This window comes from Lactuca virosa, chromosome 2 (genome assembly GCF_052849685.1).
Source record: "Lactuca virosa cultivar CGN04683 chromosome 2, Lactuca_virosa_CGN04683_v6, whole genome shotgun sequence".
NCBI lineage: Eukaryota > Viridiplantae > Streptophyta > Magnoliopsida > Asterales > Asteraceae > Lactuca > Lactuca virosa.
In genome coordinates, this window is record NC_136427.1 from 258,452,584 (window position 1) to 258,470,755 (window position 18,172).

The 18,172-nt window shown below is 35.6% G+C and overlaps 2 protein-coding genes across 3 annotated transcripts; one reads left to right on the forward strand and one right to left on the reverse strand.

The window, feature by feature from the left end:
• Window positions 1-2,181: 2,181 nt before the first annotated feature.
• LOC145160881 (trihelix transcription factor ASIL2-like) lies at window positions 2,182-3,988 on the forward strand. Its single transcript, XM_079080255.1, has one exon. The coding sequence runs from the start codon at window positions 2,556-2,558 to the stop codon at window positions 3,771-3,773; it is 1,218 nt and encodes a 405-aa protein (XP_078936381.1). The 5' UTR covers window positions 2,182-2,555; the 3' UTR covers window positions 3,774-3,988.
• An 8,570-nt stretch (window positions 3,989-12,558) lies between these two features.
• Window positions 12,559-17,830, reverse strand: LOC145160882 (phosphatidylinositol-3-phosphatase myotubularin-1-like). Of its 2 annotated transcripts, XM_079080256.1 has the most exons (19): window positions 17,604-17,830; window positions 17,408-17,467; window positions 16,949-17,020; window positions 16,691-16,762; window positions 16,538-16,607; window positions 16,366-16,415; window positions 15,991-16,280; window positions 15,828-15,901; window positions 15,641-15,704; window positions 15,463-15,528; window positions 15,069-15,168; window positions 14,865-14,978; window positions 14,562-14,731; window positions 14,371-14,455; window positions 14,051-14,296; window positions 13,887-13,946; window positions 13,713-13,777; window positions 13,365-13,647; window positions 12,559-13,283 (listed from the first exon to the last, which is right to left on the reverse strand). In XM_079080256.1, exons 1-19 carry the CDS (start codon window positions 17,709-17,711, stop codon window positions 12,795-12,797), a joined length of 2,538 nt encoding a protein of 845 aa, XP_078936382.1. In that variant the 5' UTR covers window positions 17,712-17,830; the 3' UTR covers window positions 12,559-12,794. The 2 variants fall into 2 exon arrangements, with proteins under 2 accessions (XP_078936382.1, XP_078936383.1); XM_079080257.1 differs by lacking the exon at window positions 12,559-13,283 and having other exon boundaries at window positions 13,557-13,663.
• Between the last annotated feature and the right edge of the window lie 342 nt (window positions 17,831-18,172).

The window sequence follows — 18,172 nt, forward strand, 5'->3', positions numbered from 1 at the left end:
TTTAGTCTAACGTTAACCGCGACTAATTAATAGTCTAGCTATTATTATTATTATTATATAAGCGTTAAACAACACTCTATATAACTCATAATAATAGTCCAAATAATTATTTTAAGGACCTAATAACATTACTATAATTATTTAAAAGCTATATTAAAAATTTCATAGGCGTAGCTCACTTACAACGGATTTTAAAGAAAACCGGGTTTCGCTTGGAGCAGCGTTTCCGAACCGAAAGACCCTTTTTCTCGGGACTCCGGGAGCCTCGGGGCTTCCTTCGGGTGCTAGGGAGGTTCCCTAGGGTTTAGGGGGGTTAAAACCCTTAGAGATAGAAAGTAGTTTAGAGAGAGAAGGAGAATGGTGTGAAAATCCGAGAAATCTCGCAGCTATTTATAGGCTGCTGGCTTCGTACGAACGCTGGGCATTCAGCAACGCAGCGCGTAGCTTCGGATAGGGCTGTCAGGTGGATCCAGCTGTCTCGCACTTCAGACTCGGATGGATAAGAACCGAGGTACACTGGGAGTACCCAGCCTCGGACGCAGGGCGTAGAGCGAAGGCGACGTGTCTTCATCTGGTGCGAGGCCGTGGGGAGCAAGGGAAGGCTAGGATCGTGCCACGTCATCACAATTTCGCAAATTGCACACTTAACTTCTAAAAATCATAACTTTCGCATACGAGCTCCGTTTTCGACGTTCTTTATATCTACGCGTAGGTGGGAACGTATTCTACAACTTTCGTTTAGACTCCGTCGGCAAATTTTGACTTTATTTTAAAAGTTAAATTATTAACAGGCCGGGACATGATTGGTCCGTTAAAATCTCATAACTTCTTCATCCGACGTCCGTTTTCGTCTGTCTTTTTATCGTTATGCTACTATTAACGAGATCTTCGGTTCTCGTTTCGGTTGTGTCGGCTAAAACCGCTCGATCTAATATTCGAACTTCGGGCTGTACACTGCTAAGTCGAAACTTCGAAAAATCATAACTTCCTCATACAAAGTCAGATTTGGGCGTTCTTTTTATGGACGCTCTCGGTTTAACGTATTCTACGACTTTCGTTTAGATCGCTAAGGCTAAAAATCGCTCTATCATAAATTCACTATTTACGCTTCCCGATATCATGCCGGTTCCGTCGCGAAACTTCGACGGGTCATAACTTCTTCGTTATAACTCGGATTTCGGCATTCTTTATATCACCGGAATCCTTGTTTCGACCGCTACAACTTTATGTAAAGATATCGGGTTTATATCACACTTTAATTTTGACGCTTATTTTTATCCTTTATTAATTATACATTTATAATTAAATTATAAGCACACAAATACACATAATTCACATAGTATTCAAATATTTCATCTTTATTACTTCAAAAAGAGTTACAATAGTTGACCTAGACTATTACATCGTCTAAAAATGCTTAGCCCCGAAACCCGGGCGTTACACCACCACCACCACCGGCCGATTAGGGTTTTCTGACGGTAGATCTGAAACCCTCCCTCCTTTCGATGAGCATTTTGAGTGCTCTGACGATTATAGTAGCAGAAGAGACACAAAGAGATAAAGAAGGTGATCGAAGCAGCAGAAAAAGAGAGAGAGAGGGTGGCACCGGAATGCGGGTGACGGTGGTTTCTGGCGGGTGGTGGTGGTTTGCGGTGACAAGAGATGGTGTATGTATGTTAAAGAGATAGTGGGTGGGTGTGGTAGTAGGGGTGAGTTTTATTTTCATTTTTATTTTCTTGTTTTTTTTTAAATTTGAAAATCTGAAAAATAATTAAGAAAAAAAAGATAAAACCATATTAATAGGGGCAAATCCGTCATTATAAAAAGTTCTAAAATTTTTGGATCAAACTCGCAACAAAATGAAAACTTTGGACCTTTGGTGCTAGTGCAAACATTTTTAGACAAAAGTGACAATTTTCGACATACCATACCATAGGGACCATTTGTAGAGTTTTGTCTTGATAAAATTTAAGGCTTTTTATCCGCATATCTAATCAAAGCTAATTTTTATCGTGATTAATACAAAATGTATCTCAATCATCAACGACTGCCAACAATTACAACACGTGGGATTGAAAAGGAGAGAAATAACGCAAGGAGAAAAATGTCATTTTACAGGATGAGGACGTATGAGGGAGGGAGGGAGGTTAGGTTAAAGACTGAAATTAAATGCAAAAGCAAAACGATGAGAAAAAACAAAAACGGCCTAAACGAGGGAGCCGAGCCGGAGCCGGAGCCGGCAAAGTGGCAATCACGTCCGGTGTGTCGGGTTTCGTCTAAATGGGATTCCACGTGTCCTTCCTAACCCGTTCCCTTGACGGCCGACTTCTCCGTCAACTTATCCTCCCCTCTCTCCGTTTTTCTCCGTCAACCGATAAATTTATATTTCTCTATCGTAAAAAACGCCGGTCAACTACCCTCTCTCTCTTTCTAAAAACCCTACCTTCCATTCTCTCTCTACAACAAACTTTCCCTTTCTCTCTCTCTCTAAAAATCTTTTAGATCGGTGATATCGCCCGCCGGCCACACGATTTGTTAGGTTTCAGAGAAAACACATGGAAGACGACGAAGAAATCCAGTCACATCCATCCGCAGGATCTGGATCTCCGAGTTCGCCGCGTTCTAATCGCCGGATAACCGTCACGGTGGCTACCGCCGCGCCTCCTCAGAATACCTTGACGTTAGCGCTACCGATACAGCAGCCGAGGACCGTCGGCGGCGGCGGTGGAGGTGGCGGCGGTGGTGGTGGAGGAGGAGGAGGTGGAGGAGGTCGGGAGGATTGTTGGAGCGAAGGTGCAACCGCTGTGTTGATTGACGCGTGGGGAGAGCGGTACCTGGAGCTGAGCAGGGGGAATTTGAAGCAGAAGCACTGGAAAGAGGTTGCGGATATAGTTAGTAGTCGGGAGGATTATATGAAGGCTCCGAAAACGGATATTCAGTGCAAGAATCGGATCGACACGGTGAAGAAGAAGTATAAGCTTGAGAAGGCGAAAATTGCGTCCGGCGGGGGGCCTAGTACGTGGAGTTTCTATGATCGGTTGGACCAGCTAATCGGTCCTACGGCAACCGCGAAGAGCGGTTCATCATTGTTGACTACTCCGCCTTTAAGAGCTGTTCCGGTGGGGATTCCGGTCGGTGTTAGATCGGCGCCTGTTCAAAGTCTGAGGTTAAAGCAGCAACAAGAGCGACAACAACAACTCCTTCTTCAGCAGCAGCAGCAGCAACAACAACTTCAACAGCAGCGTAAGCGTCTACGCCCCCCTCCTGCCTATTCAGACTCATCTGAATCAGAACCAGAGGCGTCTCCAGATTCGCCTGAATCAGATTCCTACGAGCAAAAACGCCCAAGAGTTCCACTTCCATTCAATGCAAACTCCAACTCCACCGCGAGGCAGCAACAACAGGACAGAGGGCGAGGAGTAGGAGGGAGAGAGAAGAATTGGGGAGATTCCGTTAGAGAATTGACCAGGGCGATAATGAAATTTGGGGAAGCTTATGAGCAGGCTGAGAGCTCCAAGTTGCAGCAGATGGTGGAGATGCAGAAGCAAAGCATGAAATTTGCAAAGGAGCTTGAATTGCAAAGGATGCAGTTCTTCATGAAGACACAGTTAGAGCTGTCACAGCTGAAGCACAGTAGGAAAGGTGTTGGGAACAACAACACCAATCATCATCATAGTCATAATCATAATAACACTCATAATCATCACAACAGTAGTAACCATAATACTATAAACAGCAACAACAACAATCATAGTGATGATAGCAATAACTAAATTAAGGTATGTATTCAGAATCAATTGGCTTATTAATTAAAAGGGGTTGATGTTAATGTTGCCCCTCTAGTAGAGGTCAGGGGTGTTTAGGGAGATGTATGTAATTGAATTTGCTTGTTTTAAATTTTCCCTTCACTGTCAAAGATTTGGAGGTAGGTACATCATTTAATGCATAAACAAGATTGATACTCTTTGAGTAGCAGCTTATAACGAAATTGGTGTTCTTTTAAGATCTTGGAAATTTCATGTTCATAATGTTCTCAGGTATGCTTGGTTTTCCAGGCTGATAGGCTCATCAAGATTTAGGCTTGGAAGGTGATCTTGAAGGTTCAAGAAAGGTTAGTTCTTGCACATGCAAGCAAGATTGCATGTGATCTCTCAGTTTGCTTATATTTTTTCAAGTAAAAAAAGTTGCAACCTTTTTCTTACTTCTTTTAACTCCAGCTCTCTAATTAAAAGTGTTCAGAATGGCAAATATTGATGGTATGAAACGAAGATACCGAGCTTTTTGGCAAGTCAAAATTGATTAGGTTTTTTATAAGCAACAACTCCTGAGAGGTATTAACCAACTTCTATAACAATTGGGCTTTAGCTTTCAGAAATAACCATCATAGTTGCAAAAATAATATATATTGAAAACTTGAATATTAATATTTGACCTTAATTTTTTTTTTTAAATTAAAAAAAAAAACCATCATGGTTGCAGGAAATGAGGAAAGTATGGCAAAAATATTTAGCTCTCCAATTTTGTATTTCTGCAACTAAGATATAATGAACCCGTAAAATGGGGTGCTAAATGCATAAGAAAGATTTATACGAATATTGGATTTAGAAGTCCTAGGTTTAAATCCAAAGACAGATGTTGTATTGAACTCTGTTCTTTTTAGGTTAAAATCCAAATACAGATGTTGTATCGAACTCTTTTTTTTAAGACCGAATTGATAAAGTATACCGAATGGATAATGACATGTGTGTGGATAAATTGTTGTTCATATAAATCTTGTTTCTTTTCTTGGACTGAATGTATTGGTTGAACATGAATAAGTGAGTATTTTATATTTCTGTTAAAAATTGACATAACAATAATTTAGATATAAAAAAATTTAAAATAAAACTTGAGAACAATTTCTTTGAATGACAAAGTGTTGCTCATAAATCTTGTTTCTTTTTTTAGAGTGAATGTACTGATCTGTTAAAAATTGACATAACAATAATTTAAATATAAAAAATTTAAAAATGAAACTTGAGTACAATTTCTTTGAATGATATATTAGTATTTTTTTTTTGTAACGACAAACATATAATCTAATGTTAAACTAGTTCTAAATCCATCAAATACTACTGCTAGGCTATAAACTTTTTGGTCATAAGAAATCGTTTTACAATAACATCATAATAAATATGGATAATGACTTAAAAAAAGTAATATATTTTTTGATTTGTATACATTTGGTCAATGAGTTTTTTTTGTCTACATTTGACAATTTAATTTGTTTTTTTTGTCTATATTTAGTCTTTACAACCAGCTATTTTAGGTTATGCCGAAAAAGTGTAAATATTTAGTTTTTAATATTTTTGTAAACATTCGGTCCTTATGATTAGTTTCTTCAGATTTTGTTCATGACATCCTACATGGGACAATCATTAATGAGATGTGCTTATACATGACTCGTCTTTCACTTATAGTAACTTAATTCATGAATCAGTCAAAAATAATGATGGTGCCTTAGTTTTTCTCAAAGCAGACGATGTCTTCGATTTTGGTTTCATCTATCTTCATAGTAGACAACGAGATTTTTTGTGATTGTTTTCTCCTAACTCGAATTTGCATTTCCAATACAAAAATAATTAAAAAGGACACTAAAAGAATTTGCACTTTTAAGACAAAATAACACGCTATCAAAAAGTTTCATCTATCTCCATAGCAGACAACGAGATTCTTTGTCGTTGTCTGCTATAAAGATATATGAAACCGAATACGAAGACATATTCAGCTTGGAGAAAACTAGAGCATCAAAAAAAACATATTACCTATTAAGTCATTTTTTCGGCTTAATCCGGAGTAGTCGGTTATAAGAACGGAATGTAATAAAAAAAAACAAATTAAATTGTTAAATGTGAATAAAAAATAATCAGTAACCATATATATAAATCAAAAAATATATTATTCATTTAAATCATTATCCCTAATAAATACAATGATCACCATAATCACATAAAGGAAAAAACCTTGATCATAATTTTATTTTGTTTGTTGCATTAGCTTTTTTTTTTTTTAAAAGTCATTTAAGGAATATTCAAGGACTCGACAAATGTTTCTAGGCCCACATTCAGAGCCAGATCAAGCACCTCTCTTACCCACTCACTATCTAATAAACCGGACTAGCTTATTATCTGAATGAGATCAGAAAGAGAGGAGGTAGCCCAAATCTTCTAATAGGTGCATACGAAAGGTTCTGGAAAAATTGAAAAAACTATGAAAAATAAACAACCCGATCAACAAAGTTTGGTGAATTTATACATTTAGTCACTCAAGTATTTTTTTGTGCTCAATTGGTCCTTAAAGTAAAAAATTACCTTCTAATTAAGGGATTGAACGCAATTTTATCTGGTTTACAGGTTAGCATTTATCTAGGTGGCTTTTTATTTTTTTTATTTTTTTCAAAAATAAAAATCAAATATAAATATGTGGCTTTTTTTTTTCCTTTTTCCTTAACTTACGAATAAATACTGTGAAACCCTACTCTTAGGTGTTTGTTTTTTTCTGGGGCAAAATGTCTGCAGTTTACAGACCACATCTGTAAACATCTGCAGTAGAAGAGGTGGACCACACGTCTGCAGGCTGAAAAAAGAAGACTGTTTGTTTTTTTTAACATCTGCAGACTACTAAAATAAATTAAAATCTAAATAAACTGATTTTTTTAAAACTTCAAAGTGATTTTTTAATATTTTTACGACTTTGTAATAAATAATAAACAAATGTAGATCAACTTTTATGTATTATTGTATAAAAAGTGAAATAAACTTCGATTTTCTCAATTAAAAACATACCATAAATATTTTTCCAATAAATTGACGATATTTTTCTCATATTTATATAAACAACTTCAACGACCACTATTGTAATAAATCTTTATTTGTAAATTTGTCAAAAATGTCATGTTTGTGTCGTCGAACCTTTTTTTTTTAAGTCTTGTAACTTTTTTTTTTCAAATTGTTTATCATTAATAAAGTTGAAATAAATATAAATTAAAAAAAACTAAAAAAAAATAAAGATATATGTATTATTTTAGGCTAGAAGATATCTGAAGATGTTAGAAGACTCTGGTCCACATCTGCACCAAGAAGAGGGCGCACAGACATTTTTAGGTATGCAGTCTTAAAAAAAACAAACAGTCTGCAAAGGCTAATGTTTGCGCGTGGTCTGCGCGGCGTAGACAGAAGAGGCCAAGAAGATCTGCAGACAAAAAACAAACAACACCTTAGCCTTCATTCCCGTTGTCGCTCTCCGCCTCCTATGACGCCTCACCTCCGTCGACACCAACTCCGGTGACGCCTCATCTTCGACGACAATCTAAAATCGACGCTTTGCCCTTAATCTCCGTATGTGAAATTGAAATCGACGCCTAACTGAACTTCGAATCTCGAATCTTGTTATATTATAGTTCGATTTTATGCTTCTTTACCCATGATTATACTTTGAATATCGTCTTTGATCTAAAAACAATTTATGGTTTTTGTTATAAATTGTTTGTCGAAAGGTGTGTTTGGATTTTTGTTCTGTGGTAATATGAGTTCAAAGTAGAGCAGAAGTGAGAAACAGAGTCGTATGACCATGTTGAAATTGGGGCAAAGATTGAAGATTTGAGCTCGCAATTGCAGACTCAAGCTGCTCAACAGTTTACAGTGACTGACTTGTGTTCTGTTATGGAAAAGGAAAATACTTATGTTGCAGTTGATGCGTCGTCTAGGGATTCCGATGGATTTAGGTACGGTCAACGTCGTGACTCAGTAACCTGCTACAAACTCATCAGGTGGCGGCAACCACCGGGTTTCACTGCCGCCGTTACTCTATAACCTGCTTTGATCTCACTCACTTTCTCCCTCTAACTCTTTCTCTCTATCTCGCTCACTGGGGAAGAATGGGTATCGAAAAAGAGACTTTGCAAAGAGGTTTGGGTTCGTTGGAGGGGAGAACGAGAGAAGGAGGTTGCGATAGATCTAGAAAGAAGAGGGTGTTCGTAATCTCTACCTTGAAGGCTCCTACAATCCGATTTCAATAGGAGTTGTGATTTTTGGTGCATGTTGATTGATTAAGAACGAAGACGCAAAGGAGGCACGCTGTGAGTGTGAGGTTTGGGCCACAAAAAATATATAGAAATTTAATTTAAAATGCCACATGACTAAGTAACCGGTTTTTCCTGGTATCATGTCACATAATGGTATAATTGACGGAGAAAACTTAACTTTAATGATCAATTGAGCACAAAAAATACTTTAGTGACTAAATATATAAATTCGCCAAACTTTGTTGTGGTATAGTGCCAAAAACCCTTAAGTCATGGCTTAAACATTAACTACCAAATTGACAATTTGGTGAATTGTACGGAATGAATAGTGATGCTTGTGTGGATAAAATAATGTTAATATTGTTTTTTTAGATCAATATATCGTCTGAATCTGAATAAATGACTATTTTACATGTATGCTTAAAAATAATAATTGACAAATGACAAATTACCAAGGTTCTAAAAAGCTCGTCATAGCTCCAAAACTTATATTTGACGTCACACTTTAACAAAATGCCGTCTTAAGTCATATATGTATATAAAAATGAATAATAATAGTATATATATATATATATATATATATATATATATATATATATACACACACACACATACACACACACAAATTAACACGCCAAAGTCAATTTTTCTCAAATCATGCTTATATGGTGTGGGAATTGAAAAAGAAACTTTGTCCAACACTGCTCAGGTACTTGGCTGTCGACATGGAGAATTTTTGTTCACTTACTTGGGGTTACCGGTAGGTGCTAACATGGCACTTAAGAAAAACTGGAAACCGATTCTAGATAAATTATCTTCCAAACTTTGTAGTTGGAAAGTCATGTCCTTATCATTTGGAGGTCGTCTTACCCACATCAAATCAGTTCTAGACAGTCTCCCTACGTTCTATATGTCCCTGTTTAAAGCTCCATTGGGTATCATCGATCAAACTGATAAAATAAGGTGTAGATTTCTATGGGACGACAGTGAGCTTAAAAGAAAATTTCAATGGGTAGAATGGATAAAAGTCACAGCCCCTAAAAACAGAGGGGGGTTTGGGTGTTGGATCAATATTTGCACAAAACATTGCCTTACTAATTAAATGGTGGTGGAGACTCATGAACGAAAAGAACGATTTATGGAGAGGTGTTATTGTAAGTATTCACAATCTACTCAATAAAACTGCCTCATATATGGCAAGGAAATCATCAAACGGAGTCTGGTGCAATATTTCTAAGGCAGCCAGGTCTACTGAATCGCTTCACATAGATTGGACGAACATTTTTGCCCTTATCCTGGGGTCGGATGTCAAAATTCTGTTATGGAAAGACCCTTAGTGTAATAAAACTCCTTTCTTTATCAAATTTCCTAACATATATGCACTGGAAACAATCAAATGTTGCTCATTGGGTGATAGACTATCCACGAATGGCTTCTCGTGGATGTGGAGTTTTGAACCAACTGGGTCGGACGAATTAAATGAACTGTTACATCTATACACGGAGTTTGGAAATATGAATGTTGAGGTAAAATCCAAATTTGGTTTCAGTTTCCTCTTTAATCCTAATAGGGAATTCACAGTGAATAGAATGAGGAAATTTCTGGAGTCAAAGCTGAACTCATACAAGGGGACGACAATTGGGTGGACAAAGGCAATCCCTTTGAAGGTGTGATGCTTTGTTTGGCGTGCAACATTATATGGGATTCCGGTGGCTGAAAACTTGGCTACTAGGGGTGTAACTACACCAAGTTCGTTATGCCCATTGTGCAATAAGGAATCAGAATTGGTTGATCACTTGCTAATTACATGTGACTATTTTAGCGAGGTGCATCAATGGATACTTAAATAGTGTGGAATTGGAGACAGGACTTTCTCGAGTGTTAGAGAATTCATTGATTATGCTGCTACTTGGGGGAACGGTCCAAAGAAAAAGGATATCCTGATTTCTATTTTCTACTGCCTGATTTGGAACATATGGATCTCCAGAAATGATGAGACTTTTAAGAGTATCAATGTGAACTCCACTAAACTAAACTGACTGATAATGTAATCTCACTCACTAATAATTGGTGCAGACATAGAGGTAATGATGTGTATGGGAGCTAGGCGGAATGGTGTATTTCACCTTTTACTCATCTTGCTTCTTAATTCTCTTTTGTATTTGTACCTTTTTTTTCTGCCTTTGTAGCTCCTTGCTATATGGGCGTTGCCCTCTTATTTTAATGATATATTTGCTGTTTCTAAAAAAAATCACGCCTTACAAACAATAAGACTCACCGCGACTCGTAAAAGCTTTAGGCTTAACATTGCCGCCAAATCACACCTAACGTTATTTAGAACGTTACAAATTACTATTTATTTGACAAAAACTATTTATTTAATAACCGTTATAAATTAAAATTGTATATTATCATATATATATATATATATATATATATATATATATATATATATATATTTTAAATTTTAAAAATAATATTAGTAATGTAAAATGAATACACAATATTATTATTTAAATTTACTTTAGATTAGGATTAGAAAAATATAAATATTTTTAATCTTAGTAGAATTCAAAATATTTTTTTTATAATTATCATTATTTTTTCTTTTAAAGATAAAAGTTTACATCAATATTGGTTTCTTTTGTAGATAATTTGTTTGCGGTGTATATATATATATATATATATATATATATATATATATATATATATATATATATATATATATATATATATATATATATATATATATATATAAAATTTGAATTTTACTAATTTCTTAGAGAGAGAGAGAGAGAGAAATGTTTTTAAGCCAAAACGAAATAGAGGCATCGAATACTTTTTTCTAAGGCCAAAGAGTGTGGTCTCATCACACGCCATGTTATTTTCACATCACTATTATTCTAAACTTAGAAATTATTGTCTTATATTTCTTTTATTTATTTTAAATAAATATGAAACAATAGTATATGCAATGAATTTGCTTCTTGCGGTGGAGCATCTCGCATAGCCTTACCTCGTGGTGTGGTGTTATTGTACACCCTTACTACCACGTCATCTTCACTGCATGGTGTGGTGAGGTTAACCCACAAGCCCAATGTTTTATAAAGTCATATCATAAAAAATGGTCGAAAGACAAGATTTTATTAACTGAAAATGTTTTTAGTAACTTAAATGTTAACGTTAAATAACTTTTTTCTTTTGGGAAATATGCGTGATTGAAAGATGACTTTATTTCCAATTAATAAGGTCTTGTCTTCCCGCCATTATTGATGATATTATTTCTTGTGCACATGTATGTGTTGATAAAATATAACTTGAAATTTTTAATGTAAATGTTTGAGTAGTTTTTATGGATCCAAGTATAAACTGTCTTGCTGGTTATTGAACCATAATTGTCATGATCACACATAACTATATAAGTATGAGTTTTTGTCAAGAATCCACTCGGTTGTGCTTTGGTCCTTCTAGTGAACAATAATAAGAGAACATCCTAATTTTTGCACCCGATCTACTAGATCTTGACAAGATTTGAAGACTTGAAATTGATTTGTTTATGTTAAAAGATGATATCAATGGTCCAACAAGATAAAATATATAGTAATAAACTTAAATGTTATACCATTTTTATAGAAAATTCGCTTGTAATATGAATTTTAGATAAGTAGTTGTTGGTATTATAGGTAATATTATGTAAAGTTTGATTTTTTTTTAAAGCGATCAATTATTATTTGTAAAAGTGTGATCTAACATCGATATATACGTTACTAAGCATTACTCATCATGTTTTGTTCAAATTCCCAACCAAATCCATAGGGGTTTTATGGAGCAAAAACTCATCCAATTGGTTGCAAGGGTAGTCTGTGCTACTCTTTGAATTTTTTTTGATGTAACGTAAATTTTCTAAAAATATTGCTAATATATTGTACATTGTGGGTGCTACTATAAGTATTCATATAAATTGTCAATTCATGTGGATAAACACATTATTACACTTACAAAAAATACAAAAAAACAATTTAGAAGGTACTTATAGAATTTCCTTAATTTTTCTATCGAGATACCCACAAAATCACAACCATTCAAAAAGCAAAAAGGGAAGGATGTACAATTGCCAAAAAGTTGGCACTTCCCAATTTTTTTTGAACTTGAATGAATGGTGCGTGTTCCAGGAAACAACAATACAATGGCTTGCCAAACAAACTTTAACACGGACATAAAAACCAAACATAAACGAATCTAATTGAATGATCCTAAACGTAAATGAAAGTTTAACACGGACATAAAAACCAAACATAAACAACAATACAATGTTTGTTCGTTTAATAAAATTAGTTTAATAAATAAGCTAACTTCCTGGCATTCATTTACAAGAATCTTTGCACGCTTTCATAAACAAGATCACCTAGGAATATTTATTGTTCCCATGTCACATTACTCATATTCGACCAAATCAGAGAACATGTGGCAAATACTAAATACAGCCTTTTACCGTGTATTTAACAAACGAATCAAATTCATTATAAAGAATAAACAAACTCTGTTTTAGACGATATACATATCAGAGCTGACATTTGATTAGTTTTTTTTATACATTGTGATATGTGAAGAGAACAGTGTTGATTCAAAAAATGGAAGGATATACATCTATGTCAGGTATTCCGACTAAAATATAGCTACAAAATCAATCACCTTTGTTGCATTCTTTTGCTGTGACAAGTGCAAACAATTTTTATGATTCGGGTTGAAAGTAGCCATCATTGATCGATAGCCGATCAAAAGCATCATAATTAGCTTTCAAACCCACAAACTGGCTCCTAACTCGAGCACAACCGGCGTCCGGCCACCGACAACCTCCGTCTGGTGTCCATAGCGGGCACAGTTCACAAATCCGATTGCTAGGGTTCCCTGGAAGATGGTCGTTATCTTCCGCTACGGCAATGGAGACAGACATATCCGTCTTTCCATCGTCTCCACTACCTACAGACACAGTTTCAGTCGGAGAAGATGCAGGATAGTCTTCAATGTCGTCGGCAGCTGAAACATGAACTCTACATCCGAGTGATTCGATTGCTCGCTTTATGCTTGAATTTTCCATGCTCGCTTTTCTCGCCAAGGCCAAGGTGGAGTTGCTGACCTGGCTCTCGTTAATTAGATCAGCAGTCAAAGACTCCACCGTCGTCGTTATTTCTCTGGCGTTCCTCTCCGCTAAATCCTTGGCCTGTCCATCGTTGATGATAAATAATAGTACTCCGTAATATTTATTATATGAAATCGTTAATAAATGATTTTAATTGATTACCTTTTGCAGTTCAGAGTACTTGTCCATCATGCTTCTGCATTTGGCTTCAATCTCGCCGGATTGAGCTTCTGCAGGACATGACCACCGGAGATGAAATTGAGGCCATAAAGTCGGAGCCAAGGCTGCGGCCGGTGGTAATAATGGACCATCATGTTTAGATGGATTGTAGAAGAGGTTGTAATGTACGTGAGAAGTCCCCTCTGAAGCTCCTCGCATATCAGCCAAATGCATCCACAAGCACGCAGATGCCTCAAAAACACCTGCCCTTTCTCTTTCATTCTCGCTGAAATTATCAATAACTGTTTGTTAAACTTTATAATATTCCTTATAAAGTAAATACATACGCACTTATTGCACAAAAAGTTCCCAAATCGACATGAGAGCACACAGTCCAGTAAATCGACCAAAAAAGCCTGCACGATAACATGCATAATCATCATCATCATCATCATCATCATCATGTGACAATATATCATATATGTAGTCAGTCTAATGAAAGGATATACTTAATACTTTACTTACAGATGAAAACTCAAATGCAAAAGGGTACATCCGTAATAACTGAGAGACACAATCAATCCACTGTGAAGTAGAAATCAATACACATAAATATAATCAGCATGGATGAGATGCTTTTAAGATCGGAGAAGAAACTAGACATTAATTGTTGGAAAAGCAAAAGTTACTTGAAGAAATATTGGAGAATAATTGTTTGAATGCTGTGTGTTGGAGGAGGCGACTGGAGGTTGAGATGTGGTTGATAAGGATACAGACAGCTGGCGAAGGGATGATGATGATGATGAAATGTTTGGAGTTGAAGAATGCCTGGATAATTCTAAAGGCATGGTTCCAGTCCCAGATAAACTAGGAGGCATTCCAGCTCGATCTGAAAATGGATGCCCAAATGCAAGCCAATCTTTTTCAACAAGAGCCTGAATGCACATATAAAAAGGTACCCTAAATAATTGGAAACTTTTAGTAATAAATATTAAATAAATGTATGCACCTGAAATCCATTTATGGTGCGGTAATACGGATCAAGTAATAAACTTGCAAGTGCTACTAGCTGGGTTGTTCTGTCCCATCCATCGCTGTAGCATATAGTAATATATTACATATATATTATAACTTATATTACAAATTGATCATAAATATCCCTTTGGTTTAGTAAAGTTTACAGTTTATCTACCTACCTACCTGCAATGAACAAGCATTGATGCAGACTCTAATGCAACACGAGCAGCAATCCAAGCAGAACCCGCTAATACATTTTGGATATGTTGTAACCAACCACTATCACCAAGTGTCGACACTGAAGCAGACATACTACTCAGATTCCCCACACCCCATGTCCATCCACCATTTCTCTGTTCAAATCACAACTAAATCATTTATCAAACCCCACTCATCAAATCAATTACAAACCAGTCATATATATATATATATATATATATATATATATATATATATATATATATATATATATATATATATATATACCAAGAATGATGACATTCCATCTGATGATGTGGTTCCATGTGTATCCAAGTAGTCTCTTAGTCGAACCAGACTCTCTCTCATAGCATGGATGTTGTCTATACCAAAGAATACAATCTGAACATAAATATATAAATATGTTCATGTTAGAATTTACAAATATATTATGCAACTGGAACACGTTATATTGTAGTAGGTTTAACACACCTCAGATTGGAAATAATTTGAAGACGACTCTGAACCCCCACCCATAGCCCCATTTGCGAGAGCATTTTTCCGGGGTCTTGCATCCGCTATGTATAACTTCCTACCAAGTAAACCCCAGGGTATTCATTTTAGTGGACCATTTTACCCTTACATTCCAGCAAACAATTTTAACAATATTCATCAATTTTAATGTGAGAGGAGTTGGGTGGAAAAGGGAAGGGTTAGTGTATGAATACATTAAGCTTAACCAATTAAGTCATTTTGTCCGGATTAAGTCAAAAAGAAACAACCATGTATATTTGTGTAGATAAAGTGCTTAACCTATTAAACTTATTAAGTCGAAAAGAAACATCCCCTAACTTAGATATATAGCAAAAATCACAATAAGCATTACCTCCTTCCTTCTTTTCCATTTGAAAACCGAGTACAAAGAGCACCTACTAGATTCTCATCAGCATTGCTGCATTATATAGATATATGTCATCATTAATAAATTGTACCCAAATGTAACATATTGAAGGAACTTTACACTAGCCAAAAACTCCAACATGGGGTTAGCCTAGGTTACCTACCTCCTCATATTCATCATAAGACCAACTAATGGTTGTGATGATCGAGCAAGAACAGCTCCAGTGCCTACATATATATATATATATATATATATATATATATATATATATCATTGAAATAAATGCAAGTATGTTGACATAAACTGCATGCTTAAAATTTTAAAAGAAAGATAAACAGTGGAGTGCTTACGTATATCACACCATGATATCACAGGTAGTCTACACCGTGCACGAAATGTACAAGCTTTCAACAAATCTTTATCTCTGAAATGAGCAACACAAGTGACAGGGTATCATAATTCATAGTATTCTTCAGATAACTAAAACCAAAAAAGAAGATGCCTCTCTCACACCTGATGGCTTTTGGAACTAACAAAGCAAAAGGGTATGTCGGACACATGTTATAACTTGCATTCACATCACTAATCCTCCACCAATCATTAGATAATTTAAACAAACCATCTTCAATGTGTCCAATTGATGAACCAAGTGACCCCATGCCAAGAAGGCGATAATACTCATTCACTAATCGCACTTTAGGATTGGTATCACTGTATCTACAAGGACCACAAGAAAATGCATACAGATCCCAGATACTTGCAGGCCTTGTCCACCTCAGCAATGCATTAAAAACAGCACGTCTCTGTAAATTAAGTAAAACCTAAATCAATGAGATAATAAAGTAAAAAAGGTGAAAGTTTACAAGTGTGATGATGATCATAAATGACCTGCTTAGTGCGAGGACGAAAAGAGAATAAGATGATTCTCATATCCTTGCCTACAAAAGCAATGAAGTTGGCTAAGTATTTGGTTAAAATCTGTGTATGGAAAGAATTTCAGTTAATTGTATGATATATATATATTCCCAAACCCAAAATAACATGAAAAATAATACCATACCAGTGACCTGAAGAAGCCTACGTGTAGGAGTCTTCTCTGTCTGCCGAATACCTGATTGTTGCTTTACAACCTACAAAATTAGATTGAGTAGGTAATATTTTATTGTAATATTCTGGAAAGAAATAACAAAATTAATCTGTAACAAAAACTTACAATCTTGTTGAACTTTTCAATGGTGGCCAATGGTATTGTTCCAAGTGCAGTAACTTCCCTGGACTCTTCACTCTTAAAGAATATAACAGAAATGTGTGTCAGATATAGGAGAAATTGACAAAGCTTGGTGTTGAGATGGATATTGAATTAAGCCATTCTATTTGCTACTAGATATAGGAGAAATTAACTGGAAACTATAGTTGGTTTGTACTATGGCATGATTCAGTAACCAAAAAGATCAATAGATGGATAACTTACCAGAAAAACAAGACGGAAATTGGTCACAAAAATGGTACCTGCTTCATCCGTGTTAACAAGAACACCATGCCCCTAACAGCAAATTAAAACACACAAATATCAGACAAAGCTTTTAAATGAAATCAAATTAGCATATCATAACAACAGGAAAGCAAGTGTACACCACCAGAACGCAGTTTAAACATTGCAGAGAAGGAGAAAGAAGATTAACCAAGCTCAATATGAAGATTTAAGATTTTTAGAGCAAATTGCTTACTGCATTAACTTTATAGTAGGTTGTCAAATACAATAAATAGAATGAAGTTGGTTTAAAATAGGCGCTGATAACAAGGTTTCAATGGAAATATGCTAGGCTTCACATCAAAATTGAAGTGTAAAATGTAAGAAAGGCCCCTATAATCCAAAGGAAAACACACATGAATTGATCAATTGAAATATAAAGTTCTAGAGAAAGCTTGCCTCAGCCATAACACTCTCAGCTTTGAGCAAAAACTCGGATAATCCATGAGAAACAGGCTCCTGTAAACTCCACAGATTAAACCAATCAATTGTAAAATCCGAACACAAAATCGTATATCTATTGAGGAATTGAAACTGAATATAGGATCTAAACCCAAAGCCTAGGAGGAAGAGAGGAAGGGTGGAGAGTATTTACGTCGATCTTGGTCCACTCAACGGGTCCCAGGCCTTCAATCGTTTCAGATTCAATGAGTCCACTTTCCGCTTGACCGAGAGAAATCCTTCGTGCACTCGACGTCGCCATTCACGGCGAAACTCCGGCGGTGGTGGTGGCTGCTAATTTCTTTACGAGGGATGCATGTGACGGAGGATGGAAGAGAAATAACGATTTACGTGCTTTGTCACTCTGCTCATTTCACGGTTAGAAACATAATCACAGATTTTGGTTAACCAGGCATGAGGCAACGCGTAAGTCGGTAATACATGCTGTAAGCCTGTAACGATCATCTTCAATCACATTAATTTTGTAAAAACTTTATAGTTTAACTAATTAAACATAACTAATTAATTTATAAACTAATATAAAAATGTCAAACTCTTAAAAAAAACGCGTCACAGCTGGCTGATAAGTTAGCTTATTTTTTTAGTTTTTTTAAACTATGACAAGTCAAAAGGTAGCTTATAAGGTAGTTTTTTTAAAAGCTATTTAGACTAAGCTTTTTAGAAACTTTTAAAAAAAATCAAAATATACCCCTTAATTAATTA